We start from the raw sequence: 15,689 nt of genomic DNA, 5'->3' as shown, positions 1-15,689 counted from the left end.
ATTTTAGCGCTCCGACCTCGACAAGCAGGCGATGTCTTTGGCGCAGTCGGTAGCGCTGTCGCCTCACAGCTAGAAGGTCCTGGGTTCGATTCCCGCCGGGGACGCTGTGGGCGCTGGGGGGGGAGTCTTCTCCTCCGCGTCATCAGCGCCCATACCCTAGGTGGGGTTGGCGAAAGGGCCTACTCTGTGTGGAGTTTGCATGTTCTCCCCGTGTCTCCTAGGGTAGTTAATACCCTCACAAAAACATGTAGTAATCCTGGTCACTATACTGCCTCCCCCTGGTCAGCCGGGGCGCCTGATGGAGGGGAAGGGAACTGGTTGGAATAACGTGTTCCTTCCACGTGCTACGTCTAACCAGGGAAACTCCCCCCTGTCAGGTAACAAGAAGGTCAGTTGGCTCTCATGCATTGAAGGAGGCATGAGCTCGGCCCTGGCCTCCCTAGGCTAGTGGGGGGAGTGTAGTGCCCAGGATCACTTAGCAAATTGGCACCGGGTTACAAAATCGAGGGATAAAAATTATATCCCTCGACTAAACCCCAGACAGGTATCTGGGGTTTAGTGCCCAGATACCTGTCAAACTACTTCTCCAGAGTGAGTGATAGCCATGGACATAACACCAGGGGGAGCTCATCTGACCTCGTTCCCCCAAAATTCGGCTCGAACATGGGGAAAATGCATTCTACTGTACTGCCACCAAAACATGGAATGCCCTACCAAAAGGCATAAAGTTTTTCCAATCCATCCCCAAACTCAAAACTAACCTAAAAAATGGCTTACCTTAAAATACAATTGGGATCAGTTTAACACCTTTGAACACTTTGGTAGTAGCATCCTCGGCCCCCCGCCCCCACCCCTCCTTTATCTGTAAATATACCTGTTGATGCTACTAGCTACGAGTTTTTTTTTACTGATATGTATTGTATTGTATTGTTTACAGTATGTACTGTATCCTATGAATTACTGATGAATTGAGTACAATGGGCCACAATGGAAACCAAGCCTCCTACATTTATTGATTGTTTATTTGTCACAATGTGTAAGGACATTTCAATGAATCTACAGTACGTATACATCAATCATGTACTGTAAATTGAGATCCATGCCAAGCAATAGGCTATAGTGATTATTTATGTGTTATTTATAGCATCGGTTCTTAAAGTGGGGTCCGGGGACCCCCAGGGGTCCTTCGGGGGGTTCCACTGGGTCCCCAGCTAAATTAGTTAATATAGCATCGCAATCATTATACCACTTTATTTTATACTTTGGCTATTCAAAAATAGCAGATACACTGTACAAGCTCATACTTGTAGATCTATTATTTTTGAAAAATCATGAAAATGTGTGCAAATCTTTGAATAAATACATTTTGAAAGTGAACATTTTAAACTCAAATCAATGTCCCTGGCACAAAATATTTATCAGATGGGGGTCTGCGGCCAAATACATGTCATTTGGCGGATCCTTGACAAGAAAAAGTTTGAGAACCACTGATTTATAGGCCCAAAGCAGGCTTATTTTTGCAGCCATCTGCTGCTGTCTGCAGTGCACAGGTGTATGTCATCTTGCTGATTACTTTGAAGTGTGTATGTGCTTTAGCTTCTCACCTGGTTTCTTTTTACTGTGAAATGTTTGCAATGCTGTCAATTAAGAACACATGTACTGAATGTTTGTATTGTTTTATTATGTTATTATATCATGTTAATGAGGAAGAGCAACAGTAAATGGTCAAATCTTTCTTCAACTCTGTCTTCATTGGCTGCGGTTTATTACCTTGGTGTTTAGTGACAGTTCCCTACACTGCACGAGAACACTAAATTGATAGGCTACTTGCTGTCCTAGTTCCACTAAAGTGAAGCATTTCTGCATTTCTAGGGTGCTTCCTCTTTCAATACTCGTCACCCCATGTTATTTCCGAGGTGTCAGCTAAGCTGTGGTCAAATGGACTTCACTCCTGTCTGAGTAAAACACTGGAAGGATGGCTGTCACTGACGTTTAGGATTTCAGGTAGGGTTCAATACTCCTATTCCTTCATCCTGGAAAGAACTGTTCATTGTGACTTTTCTGTGTTATATCGTATACTGTATATAATAGGGATGATGTCTTTTCTAGGTTAAAGAGCTGAACCAGTCAAAGTTTTTACTACTAGCTCTTGACATTCTTTGTGTGTATATACTGTAGGCTAAATGTATCCAGGTCTTTGGCACCTGAATTTCCCCCGTAGGATCAATAAAGGTCTTATCTTATCTTAGATCTCGTAATTCACTGCCATTCATATTGAAACACTGTGGAAAAACACTGCAAGAATTTAAAAGCCACAACGTAATAAAAAATAACTGTAGTATTACCCTAGTAGGCATGCAATACCTCCACGGACCACCAGTGGTCCACAGACCACCAGTTGAAAACCCCTGGTCTTTATGACTATAGAGATCATGTGTACCGATTTGCGTGAAATCTGGATAAAATCTGAAGGATTAATATCTAACTAGAAAAAGTACTCCTCAGAGCACACGTCTCCGCCAGGTCAGGAAGGTTAGTGTGGGCCAGCAATGTTTGGAATTCGCCAATCAGGATGGAATATAAAAAAGCGGACGGAAGCATCTTGCTGGACTCCAGAGATAATGTGTACCGATTTACATGATGTTTGGACCAAATGTGTAGGAGTAATATAAAAAAGAAAAGTGTTGCAAAAATCGGCCTCCTGGTGGCGCTATAATAGGGCAATGTTAAAAGGGTGGCATTTGTTCTTCAACGTAGTGCGAATCTGGGTGCAAAGTTCCACCGCAATCGGACGCTGCGTTCATGATAGGGGCATTTTGTTGAAAACGGGCCACTCCTGCAAACTTTAGATGTCAATGTTAGCCAATGAGGATGGAATATGAAAAATCAAACAGATCCATCTTGATCACATGACTATAGAGATCATGTGTACCGATGTGCGTGAAATTTGGATAAAATCTGAAGGCTTAATGTCAAAACATGTGTTTTACATAAGTGGTGGTGCTATAAAAGGCAAAAGTGAAAAATGCAGGGCAGATGTTTTTCCTTGGCCTCTAGGGAGTGTGCGTGCAAAGTTAGATGCAGATCGGTGAAGTTATAGTTAAACACGCAAATCGGCCTGTTATAGCGCCACCATGAGGCTGATTTGAGGCTGATTTCCTCGGCCTAGTGGTGCCTGTGAAATTTCACGGAAATCACAAGCTGCTTTCATGATTTGAGGCATTTTGTTCAAAACGGAGCAATCCTGCAAACTTTGGAAGACAACCTTAGCTAATCAGGAGGGAATATGAAAAATCGGACAGATCCATGGTGATCACAGGACAGGACAGAGTTACTGTGTACCGATTTGCATGACGTTTGGATAAAATCTGTACGAGTAATATAAAACCATAGGTTTTGCACAAATCGGCCTCCTGGTGGCGCTATAACAGGCCCATGTGAACAATTTGGGGCAGAGGTTCTAAATTGGCATCCAGGGAGTGTGTGTGCACAGTTTCGCAGCGACCGGGCCAACGGTGCTGGAGATTAGCTGCTCGCAGACAAACGGGACACACGGACGGACGGACACACGGACAGGGGTTAAAACATACTCTCTCGCCATGCCTTCGGCCTGGCGGAGACAAAATGTGTTTTACATAAGTCGGCCTCCTGGTGGCGCTATAAATGGCAGATGTAAAAGTATAGGGCAAAGGTTTTTCCTTGGCCTCTACCGATTTGCGTGATGTTTGGACACAATCTGTAGGAGTACTGTCAAAAACTTGTGTTTTGCACAAATCGGCCTCCTGGTGGCGCTATGACAGGCCCATGTGAAAAATTTGAGGCAGAGGTTCTGCTCTGCATGGCATCCATGGAGTGTGTGTAATTAATTAATAATAAGAAAACAGATACTATCATCATAAAGTGTGAAGAGTATAAAGACAATGACATGGTTTATATTTGATTTGTTATTTGGTAAGAATGAAACGTAAGTTAATGATTCATGGCCGTCAGTGAAGTGAAAGAGGCTAAATTGAGAAGTTGACAGAGTTCTCTACGACCTTTTCTCAGTGTACAACTTCATTTGACAGTTTCAATTTGAATGTCCAACATTTTTACACCTTTTTAAGTTATTGTAGGTAAGTCCCAGATGACAATGGCATGGGACAAGTCTGTCCACACATGATGCTTTACATACATGATGTCCGTTAAAGGGAACATGAGACATGAGGAATATAGACTGAGAATATAATAGATCAAATGTTTTACTGTTGTATCCTCTTTAGATCATCAATGCTGAACAGTGTCCACAGCAGAATTACTCCACCAAATGTACCTGACAGTTGACCCTGAAGACAGCCATGATGCTACAGACAGGAAGCTGGCAATGCTTCTCCTTCTTATTTCTGTCGTTCACGCTTCATCTTAGTCCCATACTGGCTTACTTCCTGAAAGACTGCACTATTCTTTACTCTGACAATGTCACTGCTGGTGTTTCAGTGGATTGTGAACAACGTAATCTCGATAGCATACCAGAGGACATTCCTATAGACGTTATATCATTAAGAATAAGGGGCAATAAGATCCAAAAGATAAACGGGACCGATTTTTACAATCTGTCAAATCTCAAAGATTTGGATCTGAGTGTTAATTCAATAACTCATGTAGATGACGGGGCTTTTGTCCGTTTGGTGCAACTTAAAAAGCTCTATATGAACAATAACAAACTGACAACACTGACAGACAATATGTTTCAGGGACTGTCTAACCTCTTGATACTATGCTTGGATTTTAACAATATCCAATTCATCAACCCTGCTGCCTTCCAGTCACTCACCAGCTTACAGGAACTAAGTCTGGAGTGCAATCAAATGACATATATTATCCCTGTCTTACGACTACCACACTTACAGGTGCTGAACATCTCAATTGATGAGTTAGAGTCTTTTCAGTCAAAAGATCTGCCATTAAAAATGTCCTCTGAGCTCAGGGAGTTGAGAATTAGTTCAGGTTCGATAGAAAAGTTCAGCATCACAACAGATTTATTTCCGCATCTTAAGACAATCGACCTGTCATTATGTTGCAATCTTACTGGATGGGAGTGGGACATACCAGATAAATATTTTCTAAGGAATATAACCACAGTGTATTTGACTGGTTCTATTATGTCTTTTAACACCATCAGAAAGGCTCTACGGGGCCTTGATTCAATGGAGTACCTACAGCTGAGATTGGAGGGTGTGTGGATAGACAGACATCTCTTAAATGTGGTCTGCAAAATATCCACACTGAGGACACTCATCCTGCAGGGTAGATTCAAAGCCAAACTAAGTAAAATACTGTCACCTTGTACTCAACTTACCAACCTGGATCTATCATTTAATGACCTGACTGAACTGTCTAAGCATTCGATAAAACAAATGAAGCAACTGAGTCACTTGAACCTAGCCTACAACAACCTTTCCACAGTGCCACACGATGTTAAGCATCTCTCCAGGCTTCAAATCCTAAACTTACGTAATAATAGTATTCATGATTTAAAGTGCTCAGACTTCTTACATTTAACCAGACTCGCACACCTTCATCTAGATTACAATCGCATAACTAAACTCCAACCGTGTGTTTTTAAACATCTGAATGAGTTAAAGGTTCTAAATCTGACTCACAATTTTATTAGGAAGTTTAGCCACACATTCAAGACTGGCCTACATCAACTAGAATTATTGGATTTAAATGGGAATATCTTCTACAAGCTCAGCGAAGGGGAATTCATTGGTCTGAAATCGCTCAAAAACTTAGACATGGTATTCTGTCTCCGGAATCCATGGGAAAACAACTATTTGGACGGACTAGATGAACTTGAAACACTTAGTCTACATTTTAATAACATATACTTCAAAATGACACCTTCATCTCCCCATGAGTTACAATGGCAAAACAAAAGCACCTTACTGAGGAGCCTGAAGAGCTTAAAAATACAATTTAGTCCACAAAACTATGGTCCATGGGACATGCTCTCAGATATAAAACAATTAGAAAGTTTGAATATTTATGGTTTACTACTAGACCCAGATAACTCATTTAAATATGCACCACAGCTGAAGACTCTTTCCTTAATAAACTGTAATCTGACGTCCCTGGATTTCCTGGCACAAGCCAATCTGACTAGACTCTTCTGGCTGGACCTGAGCCAGAATGAGTTGACGGTGATCAATGTCTCCGTGTTCAGTTTTCTCCCTGCTCTCAGGTATATTAAAATGAATGACAACCCTTTAGCTTGTGATTGTTCTAATGCTGACTTTCAGCAGTGGATGCAGAACAACAACCAAACACAGGTAGTTGACGCTCACCGCTACACTTGTGGCTTTCCTCTGGCTAAAAAGGGAACCAGGGTTCTTGACTTTGACTATCAGTCCTGTTGGGTGGACGCTAGCTTCATCTGCTTCATTTCCTCCACTTGTGTGATTGTGCTAACTCTGCTCACATCCTTCACCTACCACTTCCTGAGGTTGCATCTTCTCTATGCCTACTACCTCTTCCTGGCCTTCCTTTATGATGCCAAGGAAAGAAAGAGAGCGTCTCCTCAGCGCTACGATGCCTTCATCTCCTACAACGTTCACGATGAGCTCTGGGTTTACAGAGAAATGCTACCAGTGCTGGAGGGAGAGCAGGGCTGGAGACTCTGTCTGCACCACCGAGACTTCCTACCAGGTACAAACCTCTCTCTGTCTCTAATACTGTATTCATCTAAATATGTCTGTCTCTTTCTGTCAACAATTTGTAAGCACCTCTCTCTGTCTGAAAAACTGTGTTGTCTTTAGTGGAATTATTATTACAGTATGTAATACTATCTATCCTTGTAATGTTTTTGTGGTCTGTTTCCAGGTGCACCCATCATAGAGAACATTACAGATGCCATCTATGGCAGCAGAAAGACCATCTGTGTGATCAGCCATCATTACCTGGAGAGTGAATGGTGCTCTAGAGAGATCCAGATGGCCAGGTGGGGGCGCCATTTCTCTGATGTTTCACTGCAAATCCATGAAAAAATTAGGGCTACATTTACACACATGAAAGAGGCAGCACAATTTGTGTATAAGGCCGGATTGACTTTCATTACTTTGTATTATTTTGTATTGCATAGAATCATAATAGTAATCAATACGCATAATAATAATAATAATAATAATACAATATGAATGTATTATTATGAATAACAGCAACCAATCAACAGCTTTATCCCATCTCCCCTAACCTCTCCCTCCACCTTCCGATATCGTAAACTGCCGGTTACTGACATTATTAAAAATGGTTAAACAATTAAATCCTATAACTGGAATTAGGATACGTCTATGATTTTCATGTTGCCATATTTGGTAACCATTTTAGAAAAGCAATAAGCCACGCAAGGCTGTAGTTTGCTGTGATGTTAGAACAGCTGTAAGAGGGTCTGAAAGGCTGTGGTTTACAGGGTCTGAAGCACTCAGCTCCGTGACGGGCCTCACTTCTTATTTCCAGGGTAAAGCACAGCCTCTTGTGGCTTATTGCTTTAATGAACTGCTGTGGATGTAGAACAATGTAAAGACGAACAAAAGATAAGGGTGCTGTAATCAAATATAAAACACTGTGGTGGATCACACCCGTATTAGAGCTGGAGGAGGGTAGAGGCTCCATCACAATGATTATGTCTCCTTACAATCCAGGGTATTTTGTCACATTGTTTGTGATTTGGTGCCTTGCATTACAGAGGAATTGAACATTCACTGAATGTGTGTTTTCTGTTTCTGAGAATGTGTTTGCTGATGATACCCACCATCAGAATATCCTCTTCATTTTGACAAACCTTCCCTTATATGAATGGTTTAAAGTTCTGATTTGGATTAAAGTGTAGGCTTTAGTTTAAAGAGTCTCTTCGTCAAAACACAACACTCTTTCATGCCCAAAATGGAACCCCCACAGCCTACCTTCCTGGAACCTTCCTACCAGCTATCACTTCCTGGAATGTGCTGCTTTTCCCCCCACAGCGCCCCCTGTGAAATGAACCCTGACAACAGAGAGAGAGAATGAATGGATGAGTTCATCAAAACAAAACAACACCATTTCCCGTACACTACCTTTAGGTGTTAAATATTCAACTATCCTTTTGACCATTACATTCCCTTTGTTACACCAAGTATGTTATGAGTCATTCAATAGCAATACATGGGCAGAAAATATACCCTTGCAGACATCTACAGTATGTGGCAGTGTCACACTATAAACTTAGTTTACTGTAAATAAAGCATTATTTACAGAAAATACATTTTTCTTTTTTTGTAGTAGTAGTATTTTGTCATACCGTAAATAAAGTGTCACTTACTGTTAATAGTGAGTTACTTAATGTAAATTAAACTTGACTGAGTGTTAATGTCCTCTGGTCTCCTGTGTGCAGCTACCGTCTGTTTGATGAACAGGAGGACGTATTGATCCTGGTGTTTCTGGAGGACATTCCAGCCCACCAGTTGTCTCCCTACTATCACATGAGGAGGCTGGTGAAGAGACACACCTACCTGAGCTGGTCCCAGGCTGGACAGCACCCTGGACTGTTCTGGCAGAACCTACGCAGAGCTCTGGACACACCTCACAATGATCTGGGTTTGAATGAATAATATATGTATCTGTATACATACATTGTTACAAATGATGGAATATTTTGTGGTAAATGACCCAAATGGTTTACTGATAAGAAGTGGCCAGATACCCGTCAAACTACTTCTCTAGAGTGAGTGATAGCCATGGGCATAACACCAGAGGGAGCTCATCTGACCTAGTTTCCCCAAAATTTGGCTCAAACTTGGGGGGGAATGTATTTTACTATGTTGCCACCAAAATGTTGAATGCCCTACCAAAACACATTAAATATTTGACTCCCTACCCAAACTCAAAACTAAACTAAAAGAATGGCTGACCTTAAAATACAATTGGGATTAGTTTAACACCTTTCAACACTTTGGTTGTAGCATCCTCTCCCTCCCACCCCTCCTTTCTCTGTACATTTACCTTTTGATGCTACTGAGGTTTTTTTACCGATATGTATTTTATATTTTATTGTATGTATACATGTACTAATGAATTGAGTACAATGGGCCACAATGGAAAAAAGCCCCTGTGGCTCTTTGTTTTATAATATTTAGCATAACCTTTGATTGTACTACCTGTACTGTTAACAAACTTGTTCATAAAATATTCAATCAATCAATCAATCAATCAAAGCTCTGATGAAAACAAGTCTGGGATCGTTCTATTTGGTCCCAACACATTAACGGATTCTTGTTTTGTCACGTTCCCCATTTATAAGGACATTTCAATTAATCAATCATGTTCTGTAAATTGGGATCCATGCCAAGCAATGGGCTAGTTAGTGATTGCATGCCATATACTGTAGGCCCAAAGCAGGCCTCTTTTTGCAGCCTAGGACACCTCACACACTGCTGCTTGATGTTGCAGATCCTTCCCTGGGGAGGGGTCACATCTTCTAGGACCGTACGTATCACTCCAGTTCTTAAATCCCTACACTGGCTCCCTGTGTCAAAGAATTGATTTCAAAATACTACTTTTGGTCTACAAAGCTTTGAAAGCTTGGTCTTGTGCGATATCATGAACCATCCAGATCTCTCAGGTCACCTGAGAAAGGATCAGCTTTCTGTCATAGAATTAGAACTAAGCTTGGAGAAGCATCATTTAGTTTTTTTTCATCTGGAACAAACTCCCAGAAAACTACAGGTCTTCTCTGCTGCCACTCTTAGTTCTTTTAAATCACAGCTAAAGACCTTTTTTCTTTCAATTCTGCACTGTAATTGTATTTGTAATTTTTTACTTCTTTTGTTTTTATTGTATCCTAGTGTCATTTTATAATGTGTTTCCTTTGCTTGATGTTTTGTGTAAAGCACATTGAATTGCCTTGTTGTTGAAATGTGCTTCACAAATAAACTTGCCTTGCCTTGTGAAACTGTTTGCAGGACAAAGCATAAAATATGCCATTCATTTATGACACCAGACGAAACAAATGTTATTCACTGCCATTAATATTGAATAAACACTCTAAGATAGTTTCAAGTTGGTAGGTATGGGTAACCATTTTGAAAGTCACTCAGCAGCTTTACAACAATACCGTATTACTCTAATACAAGCCATTTAAATGTGCAAATTGATATCAATATGCCTGGAAAAGTCCACAAGCTGCATTTCAAACTCTTGTCTTTTAATCACTTACCGGTAAACCCATATTCTTATCTGACGGGGTCCCCCAGGGCTCTATACTATGTCCGGTGGTATTTCCATCTAGACCAAATCTTTTTGCCGAAAATAGCATTCTACAAGTTCAAAACACTTCACACTCGCAATGTGCCACGTTGTGAGCTGGTAGATCTGCTATTTTTGCAGAGTGCTCAACCCAGAATATGGATGAACGGGTTCATTTGGTTAACAATACAGTGATCTAGCCAAGAATGTTCAAACACATTCTGTAACATTTATTGAGTACAAGCAGAAAACGAAAGCTACATACTGTAGGTAGATAAGGACGGATGGTACATAGATAAGTAGGATGGTAGATATGGTAGAACTGCATTATTTGATGAGTATAGAACAGGGTGGGCAGCATTTTTTGCAAGAGGGCCTTACTGACTTCCATAAATTGAACCAAGAGCCACGCTTTGGACAATTTAATTGAAACTTGAGACATGCTGAATTATGTTAAAACTGCATGAATTTGGTAGACTTGACAGATGTCTTTAACAATAGGCTTTTTGCCAGGCCAAAAGGCCTGGGTCCTTGCTTCACAGTATGTATGTATGTGTATGCTGAGCTTACAATGACAAGATTAGTTACATAAAATCATCCACCTCAATGATTTGTATTTTTGATTTGGTGTCATTAGGCTGATGCCCGTTGGAAATGCATGCCCCTCCGGCTCCGGTACCCGTCTGTCACCAAAAATGTCTTACAAGCTATTGTGCTGCTTGTAGATATGCAATTTTTTTTGTGCATGACACTAACTATAAATCTGGCTTGTTGTTAAATATTAATATCTAAAAAATGATATTCCTGATATTACTAATTATATATATATATTGTTGTGGGGATGGGGGATAGGATAGGATGAGAAACACAGCTATAAGTTTAAATAACAATAAAATTAAAGAAAATCTTGCTATGACAGCTAGTTAAGTTGAGTACTGATGTGCCGTGGCAGACCTGTCACTCTTGGTTCAATAAAACCCTAAAGTCCAGTTTATAGACGACATACACAGAAAGTACCTTTTACATGCGCAAGGCATCTTTATTGACAAACAAGGGAGATTCCCTCTATACTATGTGAATAAAAGAACAGCAAATTAATGATATTAAAACAATACGACCTGATATATCACGAAGGCAAATCGCTCCACATCAAAGTCTGCATGCAAACAAGCGTTCGGTTGAGCGCCTGGAGAATTCTGAAGTTCTTATCTATTACATTCAGTATATCAACGCTGTGGCTATCAAGGCCTTCCTTCTTACTGGAGCACAGCTACTGTGCTCCACACTCTATAAAGTATAGGTTGACGGCCCAAGGTTCCACAATGGACCATCAACCCCTCCTTGGGTACGAATTTAGTACCCACAACAACACAAGATTAAAATCTAAACAGTACTTTATAGCAATTATCATTTAGCATAACATATTGCATGTTTAAAAAACATCGGGTCCCATTTTTTTCTTTTTGAGTCATGTGAGCCGAGGAAAACCCTTTTCTTTGAAGGGGAAACTCTGAACTAGGCTGGGGCAGTCCCAAACCTACCATCTGGACATGAGCTCTTATTGGGGACAATTACATCATTTGATTCCATATCGCATTGCTAAACTTAGGGTCCCTCAGTGGGGCATTCCCACTGAGTTTTCCTTTACAAGCAACTATTCTAACATGTGTAATATATATATATATATATATACATATTATTATTATTTTTTTTATTAATCTTGTTATCTGTGTGCATTTTTGGTTTCTTCTCCAATTCCTCTGGTTGAGGTGCACCGTAAAAAAACCAACTTAAAAATGTTGGCCTAAAATGTCATTTTAAGTTGTTAAGACATTAAACTATACATTATTAACATTGAGGCAAAAACTTAAGTCAGACCAACAAACCTAACCAGTTGTATGTTGCAACATCACTTTGTGAGTTTTACAAAGTAACTTGTTTCAGTTTGGAGTCAGTACAAGGAGAAAATGTTCTGCTAACTCATGAGTCCTTGTTGAAAAAAGGCGCAAATACCAACTTTCTGTTAATTGAAGAACTCCGCCCACATTCTGCATTTTATTCTCTGGAGCTGAATGCACATCTCTGTCTGGAGCAGCTGAATCCCTTTCACTGTAAGTTTGAACCTACTTTTCATTTAAGTTAAAAAATGGTGTCACTATTTATGGTGTGATAAATACATTAATAAGTTAGGCAGGCATTACCGACAGTTAAAGAGAGATGAATGATGCAGGCTAGTCCCCACACTCTCTCCCCCCCCCCACACACACACCACAGAGCGGACAACATGACAGAGAGGCCACGGTGGAGACAAACAGTGCACCAGGTTCAGTGAAAAATAACGTTTTATGTCGATTTATGCTCAAATGTAACTGTAATAATCTTCTATGGTAAAGAGACAATCCTATAATCCTGTAACATTGAGCAAACTGTCTGTCTGCATCTCAATGCGTTTTTCAACTGATCCATATGGACATGGACACTGTACTACTATTATCAGTCTTAATTTAACTGAAAATGTCCAAAATAGACACATTTGGTTTGATTTAGACCTGTATGTATCATGGAATAAAAACCATGCATGCGTTGGATTTTGTTGTGCACTTTTGCACGGATCGATTAGCCGTGATACATGATTTGTCATGAATGGATGTACTTCAACCTGGTGTTTGCAATTTCTCCATGTACAACCTGTACATCTACATAACCATTCATATTTCAAATATAAAGTGATTACCCCATGGCCACGGATGTTACAATTATCTACGGGTTCTCAGAAGTACCCGTATATTACATATTGTTCAATAAAAAGCATTTTAATCCGATCGGTGGCCAATTTCTCCGTTTTTTTTGCCATGCTTTCAACTATGTGACCCTATCGGTTGGGAGATGTATTGCACTCTAATACATTATAACTCTGTGAGAAAATGGCCACCGATTGGATTAAATTTATTGTTATTGAACAATACGGAAGATACGGGTACTTTTGAGGATCCATACACAATTGTCACATCCGTGGCCATGAGTTAAGCACTTTATATTTGAAATTTGAACGTTTATGTAGATGTACGGGTTGTAATGGAGAAAGTGCAAACACCAGGTTGAAGTTCATCCATGACAGTCGTGACGCAGGCAAACCAACGTCATATGACTGACTGGAATATAACGTGAGTTAGCAAGCGTGGTTTATACTTCGTCGTATGGTGGTGTTGAGGGCCGAAAATAGACGACCTTCAAGCTCACTTGTGGCACATGATCATCCACAAAGTTATAACTTAGTAGCTTGTAGATCGGCTATTTTCAGCTCAACATGGAGCATAAATACCGTTTCACCAGATGCAACACTGAAGTCAATTAATAATCATGCATTGTACATACATCATCAGTTAACATTAAGAATGTGATATGTAACACTAATCCTGAGTGTTAATTTAAGATCATCAGTGTTAATTTAACCCTTAGAGTGTACAAAATGAACCAAATGTTCCTGTAAGGGTCCATTTGGTTACACATGGATAAATTATGTAAAGGAATTTACTGTCTAGCATCATATGGGGGTTGAATTCTTAAAGTATCTGGTTCAAGAGGAAGTGCTCTAACCTAAAAAAAATGAAATGTTGAATTCATATTTGATATTTAGCCAATATTGTATTTCCTAGTCCGCTCATTAAGGTAACAGTTTCCCCAATTGTACTTCCAGACTAGTTTTGGTACTGCTAAAACATAAAAGGATAGGTCTGTACAAAAAGGGAGGGTGAAAAGGGGATTTTTCACTTTCAAACATGTTTGGGGTCATTTTAATGTGTACTCTGGCTTTTGATAGCACCCCAGACAGTTTTTAAGTTGCTTGATTCAGTATTTAGATATTTGATATTCATTTGATCAGACACGCCCCCTTCCTATACAAACCCATTGTAACTTCAAACTCAATTTTGATGTATTCTTTGAAAACACCCTTCCTTGGTTCTGGTGACTGTTATTGTCCTTCTAATGCGTGAGGGGGCCATGTCCTTTCAATAACTTTTTTCATTAGCTTTATTTTATTTTGTAATTATATTGTGTGTGTGTTCCAGACATCCCTTATTTTGTCATTATATTTTGTGTGTGTGTGTTCCAGACATCCCTTGTATCCCAGAGACTGTCATCAGAAGCTGTTCAGGACCTGTCTTGTGAGTGGCTTATTATACTTTTATTAAACATAGACTCCATGTTTCTTTGATTTTATTTATGCTGTACTTGATTTAGAATTTTCCCCCCAATGTCCTCGTTCTGGTGTAATTAGTGTCATATACTGTATAATATGGGGGGTGCATTTTTGGTGGAGATGGAAATGTTAAATATGTCAACACATCGTCCTCAAGATCTCCCTCAGAGATTTCACGCAGAGAAGGTGAATAAACCAAAGGCTTTAAGAATATTAATACAATTAATACAACTTTAAGAATATTCTTCTCACACTGTCCTCAAAACATCAGGAGATGATGGGATGCCATTTTGATAGCCAAAGTCTTTTCAGTATCCACACCTTGAAACTGTGTCCCTCTCTAAAGACATTTGTTTGCATGGGACCCAATATGCAAAGGAACATGATTATATCAGCTGGACACTTTTGTGGGCCCCCAGAATTCTACAAAATAGTAACCATAGTAGTTAACCCTGTACAAGTGGCCTTTGTTGGCAAAAAAGCTCACTTCTCTGTACCTGGAACATTTTAGGTCCTATGAGCTTGTGGAGAGCATCTATGCAGACACCAAGATTCTGGATCCTGAGGCTCTCAACAGCTATCATCCATTGACTGCATACACAGTGGGAGGGAAGGTGCTGGTGACTCCAAAAGCGTGCCTTCTCCATTGAAGGGACACAAAATGGTAAGTAATTGATAATGGATTACACTTCATCGGAAAAACATATATTTTCTTTCTTCCATTCAAATCAGATGCTTATATTTAAATGCTCTTCCAAACTGTTGAACCACGACCACTTAATCATTTAAAATAGTATATGAAGAAGCACATTTCTGACTTATTGCAGGTAGTACTGACAAAATCTAGGGTCTCTGCGGGTCCACTAATATTTGTGGAGCTGACTGTACCAGGACATATATAATATGGCCTCCCTGTGGACCCCCATTTGATAACATCAACAAAAATCTCACAACACGATTAGTTCAAAAATAGGTCGTACATTTATATAATATTTATTTTTAAAAAGATCTTTAAAAACATTGAATTGAACTTTGATTCCTGCAGACTCACTGAAACTCCTTACTGCCTTGTTTATTAATTTTATCTTCTGGAAATTGTCTTCTTTTCCCCTTTTTTCTCATCTAACTCAGGGTTTATTACTGCTGGTGAAAATCTCCCCAAAGATGTCACGTAAAGTGGTGCTTCCTCAAGTACCTGAATCAGTTGAAGATTTGCAAGGCATTCTTCGTG

General features: G+C 39.9%; 2 protein-coding genes across 2 annotated transcripts in view; one reads left to right on the top strand and one right to left on the bottom strand.

Moving 5' to 3' along the window:
* LOC308076418 (uncharacterized protein) overlaps nucleotides 1-15,689 on the bottom strand; it is a 218,203-nt gene that overhangs the window by 105,633 nt on the left and 96,881 nt on the right. The gene's annotated exons all lie outside the window — the stretch shown is intronic.
* On the top strand, nucleotides 1,960-9,020 carry LOC308076096 (uncharacterized protein). Its single transcript, XM_080416207.1, has 4 exons — nucleotides 1,960-2,004; nucleotides 4,263-6,687; nucleotides 6,862-6,979; nucleotides 8,408-9,020. The coding sequence occupies exons 2-4, from the start codon at nucleotides 4,338-4,340 to the stop codon at nucleotides 8,622-8,624; spliced, it is 2,685 nt and encodes an 894-aa protein (XP_080272333.1). The 5' UTR covers nucleotides 1,960-2,004; nucleotides 4,263-4,337; the 3' UTR covers nucleotides 8,625-9,020.

Source organism: Gymnoscopelus braueri (genome assembly GCF_963280865.1).
Source record: "Gymnoscopelus braueri genome assembly, chromosome: 20".
Taxonomy (NCBI): Eukaryota; Metazoa; Chordata; class Actinopteri; order Myctophiformes; family Myctophidae; genus Gymnoscopelus; species Gymnoscopelus braueri.
Note: the sequence above shows the minus strand (reverse complement) of the source record. Positions and strands in the feature narration are given on the sequence as shown.